This window comes from Mus pahari, chromosome 14, assembly GCF_900095145.1.
Source record: "Mus pahari chromosome 14, PAHARI_EIJ_v1.1, whole genome shotgun sequence".
Taxonomy (NCBI): Eukaryota; Metazoa; Chordata; class Mammalia; order Rodentia; family Muridae; genus Mus; species Mus pahari.
Genome location: NC_034603.1, coordinates 36307719 through 36334198, shown reverse-complemented (window position 1 = coordinate 36334198; position 26480 = coordinate 36307719). Strand labels below are relative to the sequence as shown.

The following is a 26480-nucleotide window of genomic DNA, read 5'->3' as shown; positions in this document are numbered from 1 at the left end:
AGGTAAACCTGATACCAGGATGGTGGCTGTGAGTGCTGCAGTCAGTAACGGACTTACATGGTGAATCACACTGACAACTCAAAAAAAAAAAAAAAAAAAAAAAAAAAACAAAACCTTAAAAGATAGTCCTCCATGAAACAGCTTGAGTCATTTTGGGAACGTGGCTCATTGTGGAACCTCAGCATTACGTATGTAAATAAAAGCCTTCAGTCATAAAAGCCCGCACACTGAGCTGTCAGAGGAGCCCCAGTTTCCCTTCCCAATCAGATTTCTCTTCCTTGTCTCTGTGGCTGTGGATCCTTCTCTGGAAAGGAACTTGGTGACGCTTCCTCCCTGCCTCCCCTTCCCTCCTTCTAGACTATACCCTGACTAAGAGCATCATCTACCCTAAGTCGTAGCAGTGCACTCAGGTCCACATAGCACCTGCTACGTGTTTACACAGGACAGGATAGGACAGTCCGTGCAGGAGCAGAGCAGACAGGTTCCCAGGGTTGGGCAGGCCCTCTGGGTGGCCCGGGAGCCTCAGAGGTGACCTAAGTCCTGACTTTACAGTGTCAATTCTAGCTGTGCTCATCAGCATCTGGTTCACCCTCACCTCTTGGGTCTTCTGTAGGATCTGTTCCAGGAGGATGAGGAAGTGGCCCGGGTCCCTGCTGACCAGCTCCTGTAGGCTCCAGCAGTTCAGACACAGCCCGGCTAGACAGGGGGGCAAGTTAGGTCAGTGGTTAGTTTTACTCTCTCTGGCAGAGCTGTAGAGAAGGGGGTTTATTCCAGAACCCTGATATGGAAGAGTATACATGAATATCTCTTTCTAAATAGAGTCTTGGAGAAATGGCATCAGGTCAAAGCCCCCAAGCTCTGCCAGGACATGTGAAGCCAGACCTGGTGGCACAGGTCTAGATATCCAGCATTTGGGAAGCTGAGGCAGTTGGCTCATGAGTTCAGGGGCACCGTTGGCTATGTAGTTCAAGGCTAGCCTGGGCTATATAGTGAGATATATTGAGTAGCAATAACAATGATAGCAAAAAAAAAAAGTTCGTAAGACAGAAGAAGAACTTGTTTCTTAGCCCTGGGTCTGAGGGGGCTCCTTAGAATCCCTTAGAGGCCAAAGAACCTGCTGCAACTCTGTCCCTGCGGGTGTGACAGTGGTCCCAACAGTTGTCCCTGCCCATCTTTCCTGTAGTGGGTGCCAGTTCCTACCAGATGCAAGGAAGTCAGGCCAGAGGTAAAAATTGCTACAAGACAAGAGTTCCACCCCATGTCCGAGACAGTCATGTGGCTTCCTAAGACTTGCTTAGCAGAGGAGCCCAGGAAGGAAGGGGAAGCTGGACTCACTGCATCGAAAAGCTCTGAGCCCTTCCTTGTCACTGGGACTTTCTTAATGTGCTGGTTCCTGACTTCCCTGAAATCAGCCAGGGCAAACCCCTAAAAATTCAAGAGGTGACCACAGGGACAGAGCTGCATCTGTGGGGCAGGGAGTGATCACAGCAGGGGGTGTAAGGGGCGTGGCCTTCGTGGAGCTGGGGGCCAGGCTTCCTTGGGTGTGTGGGTGCTTTTCAAAGCCCTGGAAGCTCCTGGAAGTGTATGCATTCGCCTCTAGATTCATGTCTAGAAAATTAGACAAGAGACATTAGGTTCAACATTTAGCACTGCAAGAAAATGAGAAGGAAAAAAAACCCAACAACAACAAAAGCAGCAGTGCCGAAGCCAGATATTTCCTTATTTCTTATTTAATGATGCTTGGCCCCAACACTATGTAAACTTTGGCTATATCAAAACCTAGGAAGGGAGGAAGAAGGAAAAACATTCTTCACTGACCATTACTCTGTACCACTATGGTGCTAGGTTTCCATACACGTTCCCTCTGCCCAGGTTCCTGCTTCTAGTCATTCTTATTTCCATTATCCATCGGGTTCTCACAAGGACAAGTGGATTGTACAAGGTTGTATTGTCAATGAGAGTCTTAATCCAAACCTATCTAGTTCCAAAGGACAGAGAAAGTTGTCCTCGGAGGTGGCATCTGAGCTGAGATCAGCGTAAGAAGGGATTGGGATTTTAGGCAAGAGATTCAGGAAGCAAGCCCAGAGGTTCTGGATAAAACCTTCATCTGAGGCTCTGGAACATCTCCCAGTCCCCCAGACCTACCTGACCAGGGAGCAGAACGGCGTCCGAGGCTCAGTCCATGCAAGCAGCGTTCCAGAGCATGCTGGATGCGGTCCTCTGTGCACGTTGTGGCTGCTGGCTGCATCCTGAGTCATTGCCTGCCTCGGGGATGGATAGACACCGATCAGCTCGTTGGGCTCCTTTCCTGGAGAGCACTAGGCTAGGGGAGCCCTCAGCCCATCAGGACAGTCGTAAGACTGGCACTCGCAGCCCACTTGGGTGCTCTGGGCCCTGCCCAAGGAGGCTCCTGCCTGTCTACAGGAGAGAAAGAGAGTTTCCAGGATGGGAACGGAATGGGAAATGGGATGTGCCTACTCACTGGGCAGGAAGGAGTGTTGCCAAGTGCCCAGGAGATACCCAGGGATATCTAAAGAATGGCCAGACCTCTGACATCAGGGCAAGGAACCTCCAGAGGGGAATCAAAACCACATGGGAGATTTTCTTGTGATTTTCCAGACCTGTGTCTCCTGGTCCTGCAGGGGTGGGGCAGTAGGATCTCCCTCCGCATGTTGGACACCCCAATGCCACTGCAAGTGCTAGGACAAGGGTGGGGGTCTCTTCCGACATGTTGCCTCTTCCCATACAACCCATACAACCTCAGCTCAGATGCCCAGGTTCTTTCTGCCTTGAGCGTTTTGCAGTCTATCCAAAGCCCTTGCCTGTTGCCCTTCCACATTTTCCTGAGGCCCAGCTGGCCCAACTAGGGGGCCACAAGGAGGGGGCTTCAGGCAGTTTTAACACCAGTTGGGAAACTCAGAGTCTCCAATAGGGCTAACCCCATGTCTTGGTTCTGGGGAGAGCTCTCTGGGTCCTTCAGAAGCTATGGCAGGCATTTGTCATGGTGATTGAGCCAGGTTGTAGCCTCCACCAGAGTAAGACCCAAACTGGACTCTGATTTTCCCTAGTCTTGAGATTTGAGGCAAGTGCCTGAGCTTCCCCCAAACCTCAGTTTGCTCATCTGTGGAGTGGGGATGGTGATGGTGCAGATGTCAAGAGGCTGTGGGGAGGAAACACAAGGCCCTAACTGAGCATCCCCTGAGAGATCTATACCACACAACCATCTCTGCCACACTCGCCTGCCCTCAGAGATTTATCTCACTGCGGACCTTGTCCCTGGGCAGGTCATCCAGGACACTGAGGAAGTGTTGGAGCAGTCTTGTGGATCTGAGGACCAACCAGGAAACCAGAAGAGGAAGCAGAACCACCAAACTGAGCCATGCAAAGGACATGCAAAGAGGGATACACTCCCAGACCCAGACGCCCGGTCGCAGAGCTTTAAACTAGGCAAATCCTCCTATCTCCCCATCTACAGGGAGAACAAGCACCCCTGGAAAGTAAGCTCTTTGTGAGCTGTCCCACCTATGTCCCTAGAGGATGACGCATCAGGAAACTGGGATGGCACGGCAGCACCCACGAACCATGCCTGCTTCCATTTCCTGACCACCTACTATGTGCCCGGGACAGAGCAGACATGAGTTCCTGGGTGGATGACGTTGACTCCGACAACCATACAAAGGGGGACTCCTGGGAGATGACATAGGCTATGAAGAGTGGATGGTGCTGGAAGAGCGACAGCTGGCCAGCCACACAGTAGGTTGTTTAGTGTCTTCAAAGAGGGGACTTAAAGCCAGACAGGGACACCTAGGGTTAAGTGAGGGGAAGAGGATTCCAGAAGAGGAGATAGTATTGCCAAGGTCTGGGTGTAGGAATGAGCTTGCCAAGGACCTAGACCCTGGAGCTGGGTGTCAGGACATTGGGCTTGCCTGGAACACAGCCTGACCTGGGTTCCATGGCCCCAGATACTGGGATGGTGATGTGAGTTAAGAAGAATTCTCATTTACTGTTCATGATCAAGCCCCTAAATGTTATCTTTGATGATGTTGAGATGCCTCAAGGTATCTGTAAGCCCTTTCAGAACAGCTGCCACATTCACCTTCAAACTACATAGAATCCACTGCCCCCAGACAGATAAGGCAGTTTCCTGAGCTTGGCTATTTTTTCATCCTGGGCTGTGCTGGTACCCAGCGAGGCTGAATGCCCATGGGATTAACACCTGTGATGAGCGGCTGATCTCGGTGACAGTCCAAACACTAGCTCCTATACATCATGTCTATCAGCCTGGAGCTGATGGCACCTGCCGCTGGAACAGTAGAAACCTCCACACAGACAACTTTAGAGATGAAACCTAGCCTTTGTCCTCATAGCTGCTGCTCCTCCATCAACCCTAGGCCAAGTCCTTGAGGGAGATGGGAACTCACCCCAGCTGGTCCTTTGTGGGCAAGTGGACCATACCACCAGACAGAAGACCTGGTAAGATTGAAGCAGGTTCAGCTGTCATAATTGAGAATAGCAGGTGTTGGAACTGGCTCCCAGCCAGAGTCTACCTGTCCTGGAACACGTAACCGTGACACCCTATTGAGAGGACCATGACAACTAATCAGGTAGCATAAAAACCTACAGTTCTCCATGCCAATGAGGGATCAAGATATGCCCCGGAATGTTTAGCCAATGAGCTTCCCTTCCTGGGCATCCCTTTCTGCAAAAGGTATTTAATCCCTGCTTCACCTTGAGTAAAGTCTATGCATTCCCTTCCACCATGAATAAAGCAGTTTGGACAAGCAGGGACCGGCTCCTTCGTCAAGGATTGAAGAGGGATCCTTGGGGGAATCCCAGTTGTGAGGGGAGACCATAGAACCGTGTCTAACTCTCCCAGAGAAGGCCTTCAGTCCCAGTGTACTACCGGCACTCACCAGACTAAACCGGACTCTGCCTCATCCCCAGCTCAGTATCCCCTTTCTGCCTGGCACGTGGACCAGTCTTAGACCCCAGCTGTGTCTGGGTACACAGGGGATGAGAGTCATGGCATCTATTCCTTCCCCTGCTGCTTCTCCCCAGGGAGAACACAGGTTGGGACACCCCCCACCCACCCACCCCATCACAAGCTGTATTCTGCCTTCCCTGAGGGGCATGCTTCACGGAACGCTCTGGCATCCCGGTGGCAAAGCAGACACGTAGCCTGCTGCCCAACAGCCCTTCAGTTTCCACAAGAGGAGTATGGAAGCTGAAGGGGATACGGAGCCTGCTCTAGGCCACCGGGAGCACGGTAGAACTATAGGGAAGCCATGCCACTCCCAAGAGCCTGGGAGCGAGGAGGACTTTTCCTTCTTCCTAGCTGTGGCTGAACCCAAACCCCCAAGTTCCGAGTGCTGAATGCCCTACATCCTAAGGTTCCCTGGAGAGGTGGCTCAGCAGTTAAGAGCACTTAATGCTCTTGCAGGGGGTCTAGTTTCAGTCCCCTGCACCCACACCAAGCAGCCCACAACCAGCTGTCACTCCAGCTCCAGGGACATCCAACTCCTCTAGTCTCTCTGGGTACCTGCATCCACATAGACATACTCACACATAAACACAGAATGTATAATTAAATCAATGTTTAAAGTTCCAGAAGGCACTTGGACAGTGGTTGCAACTATCTTGGTGGTGTTTGCAGGGACCTGGAACAGCAGCAGCAGCAGTGTGTGTGTGTGTGTGTGTGTGTGTGTGTGTGTGTGTTCATCGCCATAAGACTGAAAAGGGGAAAAGGGTCATCGACCCTTCTGGAAGGGGGACCTGCTCCCTAAAACCAAGAGCTTGAGGGACCTGAAGACACTGTCTGAGGATATGAGTCTCCTACCAGGTGAGACACCGCCGAGTCACACCCAATTCATCAGGAACATTGGCAGGGAACAGGGAAGAGGCAGAAGGACAGCTCGCAAGTCCACTTGTGGGTAAGCAGGCCACTAGGAAGACAGCTGGGCTTGGACAGTTTTGTTACTCTACCTGAGTAAGTCGTCACCAGGGTGGGAAAACCCAGCAGTAAGAGGCAGGAGGGCCTAGACCACCTCTGTGGGACAGTAGTGGGGTAGGAGAAAAAGATGGGCAATTAGTGTCACAGAGGAGTAGAATACCTTGCCCGAGTTTACATAGCTTAGAGGTGGTAGCTTAGTTTGAGTTTTACTGCTGTGAACAGACACTATGAGCAAGGCAACTCTTATTAGGACAACATTTAATTGGGGCTGACTGACAGGTTCAGAGGTTCAGTCCACTATCGTCAAGGTGGGAGCAGGGCAGCATCCAGGCAGGCACGACGCAGGTGGAGTTATGAGATCTGCATCTTCATCTGAAGGCTGCTAGCAGAAGACTGGCTTCCAGGCAGCTAGGATAAGGGACTTAAAGCCCACACCCACAGTGACACACCTACCCCAACAGGGCCACACCCTCTCATAGTGCCACTCCCTGGGCAGAGCATAAACACACCATCACAGGTAGCAAAGCCAGCATACACACCCAGGGAGTCCGGGTTCCTAACTCTGCACTCACTGCCCCTCAGCAAATCAGATGCAGCTTAGAAAGGAAAGAAAACCAGTGCACTCCAAGGGAAAGCTCAATTCTTGGGATTTTGCTTAAAGAGGTTGACATTCCCGGTTACTGGTAATCTTGAGCCCTGGCGTGTCTGTCTACACCAGCTGCCCAACCCGGCCTGCCTCTTCCAGAAAATGGACCCCCTCATTATTCAGAAGAGGACACTCTGTGCATGGTGGCAACCTGGGCCCTGCTGCTCCATCCTGAGGGAAGGATAGAAGTGTGAACTGGCTGTTAAGTCACCCCTCTGCCCAACCCCTGAAATGATGGACAAGCTGGTCTTGCTGGGAGGCCAGTGTGAGTCACCTTTGCCTTACACTGTCATGATGCAAAGGTGAGTCACGAATGAGCCTTCTCGGCCACCATGTTTTCTTCTGCCATGCCCTTGTCCTTACAGGTATCAGGGTCCAGAATCTTGGTCGGCTGCTAGCCGACTTCCCCAGTGTCAGCAGCGCCCTTCTCCAGTACCTGCCGATCCATGACCTTCCATCCTTCCTCCTGTGGACTCCTTGGTGCTCCCTGACTCTAAGGAGACAACCAAGGTCAAGAGCCAGATATCCTCCAAGCCCGGGGCAGAGTCACTGACATGCTGGGCTCCCTAGAATACTGCTGCCATCTAGGTGTTGGTCCAGGATCTTAAGAGTTAGGACCTGGAGCTGGAGAGATGGCTCAGCGGTTACTAGTACTGACTTTCCAAAGGACCAGGTTTCAATGGCCAACTCTCACATGTGCCTTATCAACCATCTATCTCTCATTCTATGGATCCAACAACCTCTTCTAGCCTTCCTGGGCAACAGGCATGCACGTGGTATGCAGACAGATGTACATGCAGACAAAACACCCATAGACATAAAAACAAATAGATGACTTAAAAAAAAAAGTTGGGACCTACTGAATGCTTGGCCTGGGAGACTGAGGGAGGCAATAGAAGCCCAGTGGGGGAGCCCCTCAGTGAACTACAGAGATGAGAGTGGGGGTGAGCTCATCCGGGGAGCCTGTGAGATCAGCCCTTGTGCTCCTCGCCTGGCCATGCACGAGGCTCGTTTTGTCAGGATGACTCAGTGACATCTGCCATTCCTTATGACTTGTGGGTAGAACCCCACTGGCTCTGGGGAAGGGGTGACAGAAGACAATGAGACGAGACCTTTTTCAAAAGCTTGGGAAGCAAGATACTGCTCCGTTCAGTATCGGATGCCCAATCCTGGGATTCCCCTCATTAAGGGGGGTCCCCTTTGTAAAATTCCAGCTGCTGCCAGGCAGGCTCCCCTGATGGGCAGGGTTAAAACATTAAACGATGGCTTCTTCCTGCTCAAGTTCCTCTTCTGAGCCAGTGCAGAGGGCTAGCTGACCTTACTGAGGAGGGCTTGCCCTCAGAGACAGTGGAAGTCTGAGCACAGACTCACTTTGCTCAAATGGGAGCTCCCATCCTCCCGATGGTATGAGTCACCTCAGCTCTCGCCTCCAAGTTAATTTGAATTACTTTTCTAACCTGTTCCTAGAGTTACTGGAACAGGTTCTCAAATATCTATTTTGTGAACTCTGGTTTAGCAAAAGTTCAAAATGCATTGGTGAGGGCAGAAATTCCCGGGTCATTTTTACAATGATTTCTGAATCATTCTGGGGTCGGTCATACGCTTTCTCTTCATGTTGGGTCACGATATTGCCTAAAGTACAGATTCAGATTTGTATTAAACATTTTATGGGCCGGGCGTGATGGCGCACGCCTTTAATCCCAGCACTTGGGAGGCAGAGGCAGGCAGATTTCTGAGTTCGAGACCAGCCTGGTCTACAGAGTGAGTTCCAGGACAGCCAGGGCTACAGAGAAACCCTGTCTTGGAAAAACAAAAACAAACAAACAAACAAACAACCATTTTACGGAAGACTACTGCTGCCGAAATAGTTGTTTTGGACACTTACACTAGGTATAGTTACTACAGTGATAGCACTGTGTGGACAGCGGCTGCAAGGCTGGCTGGTCTCACTGCTCCCAATCGCTTGGCTTTGTACTCTGAAGTTCTCAATCTCACTTCATTTCTGGCTCAGCTGAGTAGTCTGAGTAATGGCAGGCCAAGTGCGTGGTTAAGCTATGAGATCTTTTAAATCATATGTCTTTCAAGAACTACAGCTTTGGGGCTGGTGAGATGGCTCAGTGGGTAAGAGCACCCGACTGCTCTTCCGAAGATCTGGAGTTCAAATCCCAGCAACCACATGGTGGCTCACAATCATCCTTAACAAGATCTGACGCCCTCTTCTGGTGTGTCTGAAGACAGCTACAGTGTACTTACACATAATAAATAAATAAATAAATAAATCTTTAAAAAAAAAAAAGAACTACAGTTTTGTCAGTGGTTGAGCTGCTGTCTTTTATACTTGCCCCTTACTGATATATTATAGAAACTGCAGTTAACAACAACAAAAATATATGGCTGTAACAATGAAAAGAATTGGAGAATGTTGTTGGATAAAAATTAACATAGAAATTAATATTTCTCAATTCTTTTTTTTTTAAAGATTTATTTATTTTGCTATTATATCTAAGTATACTGTAGGTATCTTCAGACACACCAGAAGAGGACATCAGATATCATTATGGATAGTTGTGAGCCACCATGTGGTTGCTGGGATTTGAACTCAGGACCTTCAGAAGAGCAGTCAGTGCTCTTAACCACGGAGCCATCTCTCCAGCCCCATATTTCTTTATTCTTAATCTTTAAGTTAAGATATGTCCTAGGGGAAAGGCCCCACTTATAATAGCATCAAGAGAAATAAAGATAATAAACTTTAAAAAATAAGCAATTTTTATGAATAAAACTTTTGAGAGACAGAAAAGACGAGAGCAAATGGAAACCCAAACCCTCTCATTATGCAGAAAGATCCAGAACTATACATAAGCGATGCAGCAGCAAGGATCACAAGTCTAAACATGAATAATAAAACTAGAATCCTTGGACATGCGGAAGAAGCTTGGTCACCCTTGATTTGTAGATGGCTTCGTGGTGATAACGCTTGTGCTAATTATACCTGTCGCTGGGGTAAAACCCTGGGACAAAGGCAACTCTGAAGGGAGAGTTTACTTGGGCATACAGTTCCAGAGGGTTAAAGCCTGCAATTGAGGGGATGGTATGGCAGCAAGAGGAGTGGCAGGCACAGTAGCTGGAGCAGGAAGCTGAGAGTTCACATCGTAACCACAAGCAAGCAGACAGAGCAAACTAGAATCAGGGGAGGCTCTTTCATCATCATCATCATCATCATCATCATCATCATCATCATCATCTCAAAGACCACCCCTAGTGACATATGTCCACTCTCAGGGCTGCACAACCTAAACCTCCCAAAAAATGCCATCAACCAAGAACCAAGTGTTCAAAAGCCCAAGACTATGGGGACATGTCTCTTTCAAAGCACCACACACCAAAGAAACCAGGGCACAAAAGAAAAACCTGGGCAATTAGACCTCAGAGCCCAAACTAAGTTAGATCTAAGAGCCAAAACTCTGCATCAAAGGCTCCAGTCAAGAGTGAAATGCCCACAGAACAGAAGACTTCCCTGTCGTTCGGGTGACAAAGGACTAATATCCAGACAGGCAAAGGACTACACCTCAACCCCATCGCCATCACCGCTCAGATAGACGAAGGACTTGAAGGAATATTTCCCCAGAGAAATATGATGCAGGTGGCACTTGAAAGGTGTTTTTCAGTGCCAATGAGATGGCTCAATCGGTACAAGGCCATCGGCACACAAGCAGGTGACCTCAGTTCAATCCATAAAGGTAGGAGAAAACAGATTACTCAACATTGTCCTCTGACCTCCACACACGGGCAAGCTGACTCCACACAAATACAGGGTACCACTGGTAGTAATAGGATCCTTTTCACTCCTCGTCACCATGGAAGTGCAGATCAAAACTGGGCCACTCCTATCAGGATGGCTACTATTAGAGAAAAAGAAGGACAAAGTAAATGCTAGGCTGTGAAGAAGTCAGAGCCTGGTGCATGCTGCCTGGGAATGTAAGACAAGGTAACAGCTGCGGGAGAACAAGGCACTTCCTCTAAAGATACACAGCAAGATGGACACATGATCCTGTCACTCCCCTTCTGGATAGATGCACAAAGTAACTGAAAGCGAGGTCATGAACGTCCACATTCCTAGAGGCGTTGGATACAGTGGCCAAAGACTGGAAGTAATCCAAGTGTCCATGGGGAGTTGAATGGACAAACAAGGGGTGTGTGTGTGTGTGTGTGTGTGTGTGTGTGTGTGTGTGTGTGTGTATGTGTGTGATTCAGTCTCTCAAAGGAAGGAAATCCTGACACAGATGAACCTTGAGCATCCTCTGCTGGGCGCAAGAAGCTGCGAATAGAGGAATGCATGACTGCACTTGGGGGAGGCACCTAGAGCTGTTAGTCAAAGGGATAGAAAGTTGATGATGGTTGCCAAGGGCTGAGGGAAGGAGATAGGAAGTGGTTAAATGGGTACAGATGCATACGATGAAAACGAGTTCTGGAGACAGATTGCACTCCTAGGTGAATGGCCTTAAGACTACTGAACAGGGGTGGGGGATGGCTTGCCTGGTAAAGTACTGTGACCCCCGAATACCACATAAAGAGGTGTGATAGTGCCCAACTGCAACCCCAGCATTCTGAGAGTAGAGGCAGGAGGATCACAAGTTCAGAGACATCCTCAGTTCCGCATCAAGTTTGAAACCAGTTTGGGGATACTATGGTTTAAAAAAAAAAAAAATCTTTTTAAGGCTATTGAATGGTTCATCCAAACATGGTTAAGACGGTATGTGAAATGGTATGAGCATTTAACCACAAGTAGAAAAAATAAATTTGGTGTCATATTACACAGAAATGTCAATTCTCCATGAATTTCAGTCTAGAGTAGTGAGTGGTTCTTAACCTTCCTAATGCTGCAACCCTTTAATATAGTTCCTCCTGTTGAGGTGAGTCCCAACCATAACATTATTTTCATTGCTACTTTGTAACTGTATTTTTTGTTACTGTTTTGAATCATAATGTAAATGTCTGTGTTTTCTGATGGTCTTAGGGGACCTGTGCAAAAGGGTCATTTGACCCCTCTAAGGGGTCAGGACCCACAGGTTGAGAGCATGTAGGGAGGAATGAGGCAGGCAGAAGGAGCAGGGAAGGAGGAAGGCGGGCAGACAGAAGGCTGGTTGCCTGCTACAGTGTCTTCTCTGTCTCACTCTGTGCTAGGCAGCTCCGGTTGCCGATTTCATTTAATGACCACAGTCTCCTGAAGTGGTTACCCACAATTCCTGGGGCCCAAGCAGGTTAAGCCATTTGTCATTCATGTTTCTGTCACCACAGGTCCTATGGCCCGAGCTAGAAGCACATCCGAAGCTGGTCTAACTCCGAAAGCCCACATCCTTCCTCCACACGGTTCGTGGGAATTCATTCCCACCCTTTGCTAGACAGGCAAAGGTCTGCATCCTCAGCGTGTGCGCATGTGGGTAGAGAGATCAGAGAACAACTTGGCAAGATTCAGTTCTCTTCCTTCTGCCATGTGGGATCAGGCTTGTCAGCAAGTCCCCTGTCCCACTGAGCCATCTCTCTGGACCAGTTTTTTGCAACTTGTTTTTTTGTTTTGTTTTGTTTTGTTTTTCAAGACATGGTTTCTCTGTGTAGCCCTGGCTGTCCTGGAACTCACTTTGTAGACCAGGCTGGCCTCGAACTCAGAAATCCGCCTGCCTCTGCCTCCCAAGTGCTGGGATTAAAGGCGTGTGCCATCATGTCTGGCTTTTTTTTTTTTTTAACAACTTTTTATGAAGCAGACACTGATTTCAGAGTCCTGTTTAGTCCAGTCCAGAACTCTCCAGAACACTGAGGGACCATTCACTACAAATTGGTGCTATCTTTCCAAATGTACAGAGAAGGGGAAATACACATTTCTATAAACAGAGAGAAACAGGTACACCTATGCAGACACTCTAAACTGAAAGCCACATACCCCCACCACAGAGATACACACATATATTTAATTTAAAATGATAAAAATTAATTTTAAAAAAATCTCAATAGACATTGGGTAGAGTTGGAATTATGGCTGACTAAGGTTAAGTCCCCAAGTGCATATGCACATTTATGGGGTGTTTGATAGCTTCTGCATTCTCCTTTCATGAAGACTTGTGGGGTACATTTGCTGAGATGGAAAAGCTTAGCAAGAAGAGGATTTGGGGGTAACAAAGGAAAGTTCTGCTTTGTCCAGCTGCACCTCTCCTGACTGCAGGGAGATTCGCCTATCTATATTTGGGCTCTCACAGGTTAGTGGCCAGTGAAACGAGGGATCCTGTTAAGACAGAAGTGAAGGACCCAGGAGCTCATGGCAACGTGGAGAGTTCTATGATCATAAAGCAAAAAAACCCAACAGGCTACGCTGAGAGGAGGGAGACGGCGGGTGACAGGCAACTGGCTCAGGAGTCTTGCTTGGAAATGTTTGGAGCCTCTCGTCAACTTTACTCTGCTTTATCTAGCAGACTATCTTTATCTAGTTTCTGGGAACTGTGGCCAAAAGAATCTTGAGATTTTTTTTTTCCAATTGTTCTTTTATTAAAACATTCGGAGTTCTCCAGGCACAGTGGCATATGCTTTTTGATTCCAGAATTCATGAGGCAGAGACAGGCAGATAGCCATGTTTCAGGCCAGCAAGACCACGATAACCAGTGCTGCATAGTGAGGCCCTGATTCAAAATTTCTATATGTATTTGTATTTCCATCTAAACAAAATCACATGCCAACGTGCTAATGACAATTATCTCCAAGAGGAAAAATTAGACATATTCATCACAACATTTTATAATAATTGATAACTTATACCCTGGTTTTGTTTTGAGGCAATGTTTTAGCTAGCCCAGGCTGGCTTCATAAACTCATACCCGGTCAAGAATGACCATGAACTTTTGTTCTTCCTGCCTCTACCTCAACAGTACTAGGAGCTCAGTCATTACCATCACACCTGGTTCTCGAGGTGCTAGGGATCTCAGCCAGGGCTCTGTGCATGCTAGGCAAGCCCTCTGCAGCTGGGCTGCCCAACCCCTAAATCTTGCTTTTAATCACACAAAGAACAGGTGTTACAGCTGTGAAAGAAATGTTTCTTTTTTGTGTTCTTCCCACACAGTGCACCTGCCCATGGTACAGTATCGGTACCATGATCCCAAGGGACTCTGGAGAGTAGAGGAAGGCAGAACAGCCAAGGACTTTGGGGACACAGGGCAGGAGCACACAGAAGCAGGTTCCCTGGGCTTTCTTCCTGCTTGCATAGTCTCAACTCAACAGTGAAGAGCGAGCAACCTAAAACGTCAGGGCATACAGAATGGAAAAACTTGGTTTTTCCCAGGACAAGGAATGGGGCAGCTTAACAAGACAGACAGCCTTCAACCCACAGGGTCTCTGTTCCATCCACGCTCCACGCAGAAAGTACAGCTTCACTGCCACCAGGGATGGTCAAGTGTACGCTTCCCCTCTGCCCTCTGCAGAGAGGCTCCCCAGACCTCTGCCAAGGGACAGAGAAAGCCAAGAAGAAAGCCGTGTCTTTCATCCTCACAGTGGTCAAGAGCCTCTTCCCATCCCATGGTGTCAGTAGTCAGTGGAACCTTGCTTCTATCCCAGATAATAAGTATCCCCATGACCCAACAGGTGGTGTTAAGGGAAGTCTAGTGCAGAGTCTAGACTCTCATTGGTAACCTTGCAAAAGTGAGGTCATCCTTTCTCCCACCACCATGGTAACACTGGAGAGTAATGATGCACTCCTGTCCCTTCCAGCCAGAGAGGAACAGGCAGAGGCCTGATAGGAAGCTGCACTCCCTCTCTACCCATTAGTAACACGGGCCCTCCCCAACGTCACTGAGGTTAAGTGCAGAACCAGGACCCCACCCCCATCTAGCAGTAATGAGGCAAAAGATCCTCACTTCCCTGATGGAGATATGTCAGAGAAGGCAGCTAAAACGTAAGGCTGAAATGAGATTCTGATCCTCAGAACTCCCACGGTACCCACAGTGACCATGTCTTAATAAAGAAGAACTTGTCGTGGGGCTGAAGAGATGGCTGGGTTTGTGTAGAAGCCTGTGGGCTTGAGTTGTGATCCCAGCACCCATACAGAAAGCCAGGCATGGCAGGTCACATTTATAACCGGGGCAGAGGACTGGAGCATGGGATGGAGTGGACAGAAGGATCCATGAAGCTCACTGGACAGCCAAACTAGCCGAGAGTAGCCAAACTAGAGAGAGACTGTCTCAAAATAATAATAATAATAATAATAATAATAATAATAATAATAATAATAACCACCAAGGTGGAAAGAAATTGAAAAGTCACCTAATGTTAGCCCCTGACCTCCACAAGCACACAAACATGCTATCAAATACATACACGACATAACACACACATCATCATCATCATAACATGTACATTAAAAAAAACCCATGTCACGTCAAGAACTATATTTTAAAAGTTGTAGACAGGGCGCTGGAGAGAAGAGGCAGCTCCGCAGTTAAGAGTGCTTGCTGATCCTGCAAGGGACCCGACTTCTGTTCCCAGAATCATATCAAGTGGTTCACAGCTACCTGTAACTCCAGCTCCAGGGAATCTGATGCCCCTTTGGTTCTCAAGGCACCTATACTCACATGCAGAACCCCCCCCCCAGACACACAGATAAAATATGAAAGAAATACTTTAAAAAGTCAATAGATGTCACTACTGGGATGAGAGATGTCAAAAATTTTAAGGCATCCACGGGAGATGCTTCACTGGGCAATTATAAACTCCCTAAGCACAAAGGAAGGAAGGAAGGAAGGAAGGAAGGAAGGAAGGAAGGAAGGAAGGAAGGAAGGAAGGAAGGGAGGGAGGGAGGAAGGAGGAAGGGAGGGAGGGAAGAAGAGAGGGAAGGAGGAAAGTAGGAAGGAAAGAGGGAGGGAAGAAAGAAGTTAGGTAAGCAAAGAAAAAGGAGATGAGAATATTACTAAATGAATATGTTACAAATGAGAACTAAAATAAGTAAATAAAAATGCATTCAGGCATGGTAGCACACACCTTTAATTCCAGCACTTGAGACACAAAAGCAGGCAGAGCTCTGTGAGTTCTAGGACAGCTCAGGGCTACAGAGAGATCCTGTCTAAAAACAAACAAAAAACAAACAAACAAACACCCCCCCCCGCAAGGTGTAGGCTCAACACCAGAATAGAGGACAGAGCAGGAGAAACATACACGTTTGAACTTTGATAATAGCATCACCTATTGATAACGACAGAGACAAAGATAGACTGACAAGGAGTCTGAAGGACTTAGCAAAAGATCTGACCTTTGCATCCATGGGCCCAGAAGAAAACAAGGAAGAGGAGAGGTGTGGGGAGCACTAAGAAGGGGGGAGAGGAGAGGTGTGGGAGCACTAAGAAAGGGGGAGAGGAGAGGTGTGGGGAGCACTAGGAAGGGGGGAGAGGAGAGGTGTGGGAGCACTAAGAAGGGGGAGAGGAGAGGTGTGGGAGCACTAAGAAGGGGGAGGGGAGAGGTGTGGGAGCACTAAGAAGGGGAGGGAAGAGGTGTGGAAGCACTAAGAAGGGGGAGGGGAGAGGTGTGGGAGCACTAAGAAAGGGGGAGGGGAGAGGTGTGGGAGCACTAAGACAGGGGAGGGGAGAGGTGTGGGAGCACTAAGACGGGGGAGAGGAGAGGTGTGGGAGCACTAAGAAGGGGGAGGGGAGAGGTGTGGGAGCACTAAGAAGGGGGCAGGCTGGAGAGACGACGTATACCACTCTTGCTGCTCTCACAGAGGGCCTGGGTTTGGTTCCTAGCACCCACATCAGGTGGTTCATAACTCACCTCCAGTTTCAGGGAACTGATGCCTTCTTTTGTCCCTCGTACACCAGGCACACATGCAGGCGAACACACACGTAAAATAAAGTGAATAATCTTTTTAAAAAGTTGACAAGATGGAGTTTATAATTGTTTTCAACTTCTAGTTTTTGAAAGAGATTATTAAGTAAGCTAAAAACAAGCCAGAAACTAGAAGACAATATTACACACACATATACATATACATACCACACACCACATACCACACACACACACAGAGCAAATGATTCCTATCCCAGAAGTGAGCAAATGCTTAATAAAAGATATACAAGTGGGCAATAAACACATTAAAATATTATCGGAACAATTAGTCATCAGAAAATGCAGATTTAAAACCACAATGAAGCAATCTGACACTATAATATCTAAAATAAAGAATAACAATACCAAGTTGATGAGGATACAGGACAATCACACATTGTTTATGGGGTTGTGAAATGGTACAAAGTTGAAAAACAGTTTGGCAGTTTCACAAAATTAAACAATCGCCTAGCCTTTGACCTAATTAGTGTGTTCCTTCCCACAAAAGAAGTGAAGCCTTATGTTGACAAGAGACTTGTGCAAGACTGTTCATAGAAAGTTTGATTCAAAAGAACCTCCCACGCACCACCCTGATCTATCAACAGAAGGATGATTGCTATTACATAATGTGTTATTATGATACAATGTAACTAGCAACAGTCACTTCTCTCCCTGCACCAGGTGAGTCCCCAGGTTGAACTTGAGGTCTCAGGTTTGGTGACAAGAGTCACTTCCCACTCAGCTACCTTACTGACTCTCTCAGCTTATTGCTTTAAGGTAGGTCTTTTGACCTCCGGGGCTGGTTAAAAGGCCATTATCCACATTACCCACCATCTCTCTGCTCCCCCAGTGGCTACATTACAATTGTCTGGTTCCATTTCTGGCCACAGGGGACTGTCGACCGTGTAAATGGTTCTGACTCCATGACTGGGCATGGGGCCTGGACTGAGTCTCCTTGTACAATAAGTATGCAAACCAAAGCTCCACCCCAATATGTACCCGTGAGCATATGAGCAATAGGGGATATTCCTCAGGCCTGGGGGGAAATCACACCGACGACAACACCCCGGTGACTCAGTCTGCAGAGATGTTGATTAGGTCAACTCTGGACACCCACAGTGAGGGCACGTTGCCTGGAAGACCAGCTTCCTCCTTTTTTCTCTCAGCTAAAGGCCAAAGAAAGAGGGTTCAGGTCAGAGCCCAAACTTCCTAAGAACCACTCTTAAGACCAGAACATGCATGAAAACAAAATCTATTCTTGGCTCCCTCCCTTTGCCTCCTCCCCACACTAAGAGAGCAACTGCCATGTTGAGAATAGAGAACAACTCTAAACTCCACAATGCCCCTGCCAGGATGGGTTCCCGTGGGATTCCAGTTGGTATATATTTTTTTAATTCTTGTTTTTTTTTCCTTTTTTTAAAAAAAAATAAAACAATTCTTCTAAAGATCTATTTCTTTTTTATGTGTATGAGTGGTTGCTTGCATTGTATATATGAACACCAACCTCTACTAACCTCAACGGCTTCATTAATTGGGTGGTACCTTCACCACTTCAGATTTGATGGTGCCACAGGTGTGTTGATCTGACAGAATCCCAGACCAGACCTAGTGCCACACCGACCCTGGATCCCCTTCCTGCTGGCCACATAGGCCTCTGTGACCTTTTCTGGGAAAGCCTACTATGAGAGCCTTCCTAGCAAAGACTGCCTACACCTGGTTTGAGCCAGTTAGTCAGATGGAGAAATGTGACCCTTGCTGTGTTAAACGTGCAGTCTGTTGCCTGTCGTACCATAGTAATTTAGCCACAAATGTGTCAATGCTGCCATCGCCACCATGGAGACCAAGCTCTACCTCGAGTTCATGGATTGGTACCCCACGAGCTGTAAGACTGATATTACCAGTTTCCCACTGCAGTAGTTGATGGAGATCTGGCAATGTTAGGGCAAGCAGTGTGGGTAATGAATACCACCACTGCCATTGCTGACAACTGGGTGCCTGGACCACAAGTTTGACCTGACATGAAGTTTGGTAACTGGTATGTGGCTATGATAACCGTCACTAACCAGTTTGAATTCTAAGTAGCCACAACCCAGGATCTTCTGAAAGAGAGACTCAACTGATGGACAGCCTAGGTTAGGTTGGCCTCAGGCATGTCTTTCGGGGGGGGCGGGGGTTGAGCTAGATAAGACAGGAGAGAGCTAGATGAGACCAAGCAGATGGACTGAAATCTGGATTTATGAGTCAAATAAACCCTTTTTTCCCTAAGTTTCTTTTGGTCAGTGTATTTTATCACGGAAACAGAGATGGAGCTAGGACAGCGGGCAGGCAAGGGATAGCAGGAGGAGACTTTTCTGAGTCCATAGAGACTCAGCCGCCCTAGAGAAAGATGGATGGAGAGGGTGCTTGTTGGTGGATTTCGCTGAAAGGCGGTACTCCTTTCTGCCTGCAGCATCACACTCCCAGAAGCTGCTTCAGTGGCACATGGAAGACTTGAGCCCTGGCCGCAGCTCCCTTTCCCCTGTACATCTGCAAGCTTCTACCATCCCGCCTCAAAACAAAGGCTTTATAAAACGAGATAAACACTCATGAACAGATCCAAAGTCATCTGGATTTGCTTCTGCGTTGGCTAGAGCTTTTATTCTCTACGCTGTTTTGACTTCACTTTTAGAATTCAGTTGGAATAATTTTTACGTAATTCTTTCTCTGGTGTATGTGTGTGTGAGAGAGAGGGGAGTAGAGAGAGGGGAGACAGAGAGACAGAGGGACAGAGAGAAGCAAGCCGTGTGTGTGCAAGTACCTCAGAGGCCAGGGGAGGGGTTCAGATTCCCCAGAGCTGGAGTTACAGGCTGTCGTGAACATCCTGGCGTGGGTGCAGGGAACTGAACTTGGGTCTTCCAGAAAAGCATCAAATGCTCTGAACCACTCAGTCATCTCTCCAACCCCTATTAATTTTTCTATGTGAAATGTTTGTGTATGCTACATGTCTGTAGCATCATTTGTTGAAAAGACTTCATGTCTGCTCTATTGTCTTGTTTCCATTGTCCGGGATGAGTTGATTGTATACTTTCGTGGATCTGATTCTGGGCTCTCTCTTCTGCGCTACTGACCCATCTGTCTATTTCTCCTCAGTATGCTATAGCACAATGCTGTGTGTCCTGACGTCCATCATGGCAGCCCTCTGAATTTGTTCTCCCTCAATACTGCGTTCTCTACTTTAGGTCCCTTTCCTTTCCATATGAATTTTAGAATAAACTGGTCCGTATCTGCAAAGTAGCTTTATATGTTGGTTTGGATTGCACTGATGACATAAATCAATCATGGAGAAATGGATACCCTAAACATAGTGAGGTCTCCGATCCATGGGACTGCAATACTTCTCCATTTGTTTATATTTTCTCAGATTTCTTTCATTGGTTTTGGGGTTTCCACATACAGCTCTTGATCCAGTAAGTATTTCATTACAGATTAGATTTTACATGACTACTTCATCTTTGATGTCCAGGTAGATGGTACCGAGGTTTCCTTTAACTTCAAATTGCAACATTTCATTACTGATCTATATAGAGATAAAATTGACTTTTATATATCATCAGTCCTCCAACCTTGCTATAACTCTCTGCTGGGTCAAGACATTTTCATATTGCTGCTGATTCTTTATGATCCATATAGACAACACTCTCATCCACAAATGAGACCAGTGTTGCGACTTCCTTCCCATCCTCTAGATGCCATATTTCCTTTTCTTGGTTTTTGCATTAGCTAAGACTTCTAGTATGAACTTGAGTAAGAGTGGAGAGCAAGCATCTTTAAGCTCTTTCCTAACCTTAGTAAGGAGGTATCTAGTCTCTTTACGTTAAGCATGATGCTACGTTTTTTTGTAATCACGATTTCCCTGGTTGAAGACATGACTCTCTAGTCCTAGTGTGCTGTGAAGTTTTGCTATGCCTGGGTGCTAGACTTGGTCAAAAAAAAATAGTTTTCCAAATGTATTGATATGATTATGGTTTTTCTTTGTTGCCTGTGGAAGTCATGGGCTGCACCAGTTGACTTTCAAATGCTAAGCATCATACACCTGAAATAAAACCTTCGTGGTCTACAATGGCTGTGGTGAGAATTCTTTTATGCATTGTTGGATTAAGATTGTTCTCTAACTGTTAAAGATTGTTGTATCCATGGACATGGGGAATACTGGTCTATATCTGCCGATCCTATTTATCTCTTTTTAAGACAGCTAGGTAGCCAAGACTGATCTTGAACTCTTAATCCTCCTGCCTCTAGAGCCTGAGTGCTGAAATTACAGGCCTGTGGCACCACATTCACGTCACGCGATGCTGGGGACTAAACCCAGGTCTTCTTGCATGCTGGGAAAGCACTGTACCAACGAAATCAACTTCCCCAGGCCATGACTGCTTTTCTATTTATCAACCTTGAATAATTGGAACTTGAAGTTAAAATACAATATGTTGACGTAAGCACTTCTTTCTGATTTGGGCATTAGTGTAATGCTGACCTCAGAAAATGATTTACAGCTGGGCATGGTGGTACACAGTTCTGATCTCAGCACTTGGGAGGCAGAGGTAGCTGGAGTCTAGTAACAGGGTGAGCTCCAGGCCAGCCTGGTCTACACAGTGAGACCCTTTAAAAATGAGTCAAGGAACACTCTGCCATCTTCTATATTCTGGAATAGATTTTAGTATTCTATTAGCATTTTTTCCTTAAACGTTCATTAGAATTCACTAATGAAACCATGAGGGTCTGATACTGTTCATTTTGGAAGGTGACTAATTATTGATTCTCTTTGTTTAATTGACAGAAGCCTCTTCAGACAGTTAAGTTCTCCCCGTGTGAGTTTCAGTAGAAATAAGGAACCTCTCATTCCACCAAACTGTCCAGTTGTGGGTGAGAGGTGCCCATAACTCCCCTCTACTACTATCCTAATGGTACAGAAGTTTGCTTTTTTATTGAGATGTAGTTCATGTAAATTCATCACTATAAATTGTCCACTCCAGTGTTTAGAACACTCAGTATGTTATACAACCACCACCAGTGCCTTTTCTTGCACACCTCCATCATGTAGTAGGAGCCCTGTACCTACCTCCCTATTCTTGGCAACCAAGAATCTACTTCCACCTTTATGGGCATCCTGTACAAACAGGATCATGTGACATATGGTCTTTTGTATTTTTGTTTTTTTCTCGCTTAACGTGTTTTATAGGATCACATGTTTTATCATATGGATATGCCCTAAGTATTTCTTCAATGACTATACTCATATGTCAAAATTCAGGCCTGGGGAATACCTAAGACTCCAGCCAAGCAAAGCAAAAGATGAAAAGCATTTTCCAGGTGTGATCCAAGTGTATCCTTCCACATGAACAGAAGTGAATGGAGCCTAGAGATTCATCTGTAACAGAAAAGAATCATGCTTGAATCTCCTAGGCTTAAATAAGCTGCTGCTGTAGTCACAGGCCTCCTGCTTCTGAGGGAACCTCTCTCCTGCTTGGTGCCTAACCAGGAACAATCCTTCAGGGTATTATTTATCTCCATCTGGCATGTGAGAAGCATAGATCTGAGAGATTAAGCCATTTTCTCAAGACCTCTAACCAGTGAGAGCCAAGATGAAACTTCTGGATTACCCCATGCTTAAAATCTCCTCAGCTGTCAGGGAACGCCTAGAATTCTTGTCCTGACTGCTCTGGTAACATGCACTCCAGTAATGAGCACATTTTATCTTTTTGTTGTTGTTGTTGTTGTTGTTGTTCACTGTGGGTCTACCTGATAGTCTGGAGAAGTCTATAGACTTCAGAATAATGCTTTAAATGCATGAGATTACATCACAGTTGCAAAGGAAGCACATCCCATTGTGTGAAGGTTAATGTTGATTGTTGACCTGACAAGTGTTAGAATCACCATGGAGACAAACCTCTGGCAAGTTTCTGAGGGAGGTTTTAGATTAGGTTGACTGAGGTAGAAAAGACCCACCTTAAACGTGGGCGGCATCATTCATTCCATAAGCTAGAGTCCTAGGCCGTGTACAGAGAAGCAGGGGTGAGGGGAAGGGTTGGAGACATGGCTCAGGGCTAGGTCCACTTCCAGAGGACCTAGGTCTGCCTTCAAGCGCCCACAGAGCTGCTTCTGGCTTTCCTGGACCCCAGGAATGCCAGTAGTGCAAAGACACATATTCAGCCCAAACACTTCTACACATAAAATCATAAAGTCAAATGAAATTGAGAGAGAGAAACTACAGCAACAAGGTAAGTAAACAGTGCACCACGGAAGTACAATCGCTAACTACTGTGAAACAAGCTGGTTCCTAAAGAAATGATATAACTAACACATTCAATAACCAACCCAGCAGTCATCCTGATTTCCACCACCATGCCGAAATGCTAAAAAGCACAAACGACAAAAGCTATCTGCAAACGCTGGAGCGATGCCCACAGGCACATCTGGATGTCTGTGGCCAACAAAGGTGCAGGTGCTGCCGATGTGACTGGGACTTGTTGACTATGTTCATAATGAAAGGAAACACAGGCCTTCAGTTAGAAATGTCACCTGTCCTCCATCCTCTCTCATGGGCCCCAGGCACAGCTGGAGGTGAGACTCTCTGCCCCTCCCCCTCCCCTGCCTGCCCTTTAGCTGTGAAACCCTGACAAAATGACGCCTGGGGGCTGCTATCAGTCATAGATGCTCACTGTGTCCTGAAGTCCTGGTGTGACCTGGCTGACCCTCTCCCTGTCCCGTCCAGAGTTCCCCCAGTCCATTTGCTTTCTGGGTTCTCCCCTAAACCTGCCTGTCCCCCACACTGTGTCTCTGGGACAGTTCAGTACCTCTGCCAAGCAACCCCCCAGGGTGGTGTGGGGGAGTCTCTAACCTCTCTTGCGTCAGACTTCTTATATGAGTTCAAAACAGCAGTCCCTGAGCCTGGCTCCCCTGGGGTGGGGTAGGGTGTCAAGATTACAGCAGTGAATGAAAACTCAGGGGTAGATATCTGCAGAGAATGCAAGACAGGCAACAGCTCAGTCAGGACTTCTCATGATGGGCACAGCCCATCTCATGCCCCAGGGCCCTTCTTGGAGACTGAAAGACAATGGGGCAAGCTGGATAACTTCTGGGCCACTGATCTTCATAATGAGCCGGCCTTTCCACACTGTTATATTATGGAGGTGAACAGCAGCGGCAAAGCAGTCTGAGTTAATCAACCACCAGACATCCTCAGCACTTACCCATGACCTGATGAGACTCAGGGAAAACCCCATAGGTGACTCTAGGAAACAGCAGTACTTTCTAGAACTTTCTTAAAGATCCAATACACACATAACTATAATCTGTCTCCTCCATGTTTTTCCTCTGTATTCCAGACACTTGGAGACACTCTCCTCTTTCAGCTGCAGTGGCCCCATGAACAGAGAGTGATATCTGAGAGTTCCTCCAGCTCCTATGTAGCCAGGCAGAGATGAAGCACTTCCTGTGATGGTGATATCATACGAGGAACAGCAGGAGGTCAGTGGTAGCCACTCCAGATGCCCAGTGACAGCAGGTCCCACAAACAGAGGTAGCTTTATTTCCAGTCCAACCACAGTCAACGGGTGGGTGAATAGATCTGGGGCTGAGGCAGAGGGAGGCACGCTCAGGTGCCTACTCCAGACCTTACAGAAGAAACGGTCTAACTTGATATCCATCATCATGTTTCCATGGTTACCTCATCTGACCCATCTCTGTACCAAGCCCTGGGACTAAAGGACAAGGCTGCAGAAGCCCAAGGAGAGAGAAAAGAGGAAGGTGGGCAGGCAACAATTGCTAGAAGAAGGCATTGTGGGGCTGGGCTGCGTGGCAACACCCTCCAAACAACCTGGGCCTGGCATAGATGAAAGAAACTCAAAAACAAACACAGAAAAGTCAAGATGCACAGCGGCAGCCCCAGGGTTTCCTGTTTTTCTAACAAATCACTGATGATTTCCAAGAAAAGCAAGCTGTACTGCCCTCACCCCAGCCCAGCCACAGAATTTGCACATCTGGCCTGTGCTTCAAGAGCAGCCAGTGGTGGGCTGGGGCACAGGATGTGTCAGAATACCTCAACACTCTGCAGCTTGAGGAGCAGGGCCAGGGGACTCCCTGCCACAGCCAGCCCAGGAGGCTGCAACCTATTACTATCTGCCAGTTCCTCCCACACCTGCTTCAAATCCCATCCGTCACATTACCGTGTCAGCCTTAAGATAAAGAAACAGAAAGATCTCCATTCTTAGAGAAGCATCTGGAGAGGGCCACGTGGAGGATTCCCCCCAGGTCTAACTACATTCCCTGGGAATTTCTAGTAAGATGGTGTAAGGGCTCCAGGAAAGACCAGTGGGTTTCCTTGGCAACAGAAAGAAGATAAATTCAGCAGAAGCAAGGTCACTCAGGAAGCTTCCCAAGAGGGGTCCCATCCCACCTAGTCCCCAGCCTCACTGTTTGTTTGTTCGTTCGTTTGTTCTTACAGAGGTTTACAAGGCTCCCGAGTGAAGTTAAAAGTCCTTGGAGGGAAGGATGGTCAAGCCCTGATCTGGGGCTGAAGATCAACCACCAACCTTCTCTCTTGGCCTCCCCCAAGAGAGCACACCTGCTGCCTTCTGCCTAAACCCATTCAGTAAGCTGCCTCTGTCTCCAGGAGAGCCCTTCCACACCCACCCCTTGCCTTCTTTCTGTTCCACCATCAAAACCCCCACATTACTCTTCATGCACACTTTGACGCTCCAGGCCCTGGAAAAATGTCATCTTCCCTGTGGGGTCCTGCCAAGCTGAGGATTCCACTTTGCTCACTCAGGCTACAGGCAATTCACATCTAAGCAAGTCTAGCCTGCTGCCCAGCTCTGTCCTCCTGTACCCCCAAAGAGGCAAGACAGAGACAGGCTGTAGGCAGGGAGCCACAGAAAGAGAAAAGGAGGGCATTTTGAAGGCTCTATCCTTTCTGCCTTATTCCTATTTGGCAGGTACCTTAACTGGGGGGGTGGAGGGGCATCTAATGCTTGTGCTACACACAGAGACACACGCACCTTACTGAGCTGCAGACTGTGCATATCATGTCTTGAATGTAGTTATGCGTTACTTTCAACAGGGAAAGTGCATCCTTAGGATATGGTGTGGGGAATGTACCATTTCGACAGTTTGGTGGCCATGCAGACACCACAGGACACTAATGTGAGGAGAGAGCACAGGAGCCTACCTCTGGCATGATATGGCATGCTGTCTAACAATAAACATTTTTTGTAGGTAGAAGGAAGAACCTCCAAGCTAATATTTAAAAGTAGACTATAGTGAATACATAAGCCAGTAACAGCGACACAGGTCACTTATTTTCCTTATGGAGGTTTTACCCGCTACATAGTTATACACTTTGCCCTTCACATGATTAGTAGCACATCAGCATCATCACAAACCCAGGAGTAATGTGGCATGCTCCAGTGACAACCACATCACCAGGCAATGGAAAAATTTCAACTTCATTATAACGGTGCAGGACTACCATGGTATATCCAGTTCATTATCAATGGAAATGTTATTCAACACATGCCTGCAACCCATTATGTCCAGGGACCTCACATAGACACTGGCCCCTCACATTGTAGGAGGTTAACAAATGCATGTCTATCACATCCCCAGCAAATGAATAAGCTTGCAACGGGAGGAGCACAGAAAAATTTCTTCTTTCCAAGAAAGGGTTTAGGGCTAGGATGCAGGCAGCTATGCCATGGAGCAGTCCAGGAAGCCAGCAAGCCTTTCTCTTCCAAGGCCTGACTTGTCCCCCCACTTCTCTCACCTTGAAAGGAGGGTAGGAACACACACTACCCACCAAGGCAGGTTCGGGCCCTTACCCATTCAGTGGGCACAGCCAGAACTCATTAGATTTGCTGGGAACTAACAGCTCTACACAGCATGTAGTCAGATGCCAGCTCCATGGGAATTCCCCCTGACAAGCTAACAGGTCTGCTTTATCCCTGGTCCACATGCTGCTCCTGGGGACAGGATACCAACTCCAAAGCTATGGTCCTCCAGCTG

The 26480-nt window shown here is 47.4% G+C and overlaps 1 protein-coding gene across 1 annotated transcript in view; it reads right to left on the bottom strand.

Annotated features, from left to right (window-relative positions):
• The window catches only part of Pik3r5 (phosphoinositide-3-kinase regulatory subunit 5), a 61220-nt gene that overhangs the window by 17707 nt on the left and 17033 nt on the right, over positions 1-26480 (bottom strand). The window contains exons 2-3 of the mRNA XM_021212858.2: positions 2146-2261; positions 596-696 (exon numbers count right to left, since the gene is read on the bottom strand). Of these exons, the coding sequence (XP_021068517.1) occupies positions 596-696; positions 2146-2248 (204 nt within the window). The 5' untranslated portion in view covers positions 2249-2261. The remainder of the gene's footprint in view (positions 1-595; positions 697-2145; positions 2262-26480) is intronic.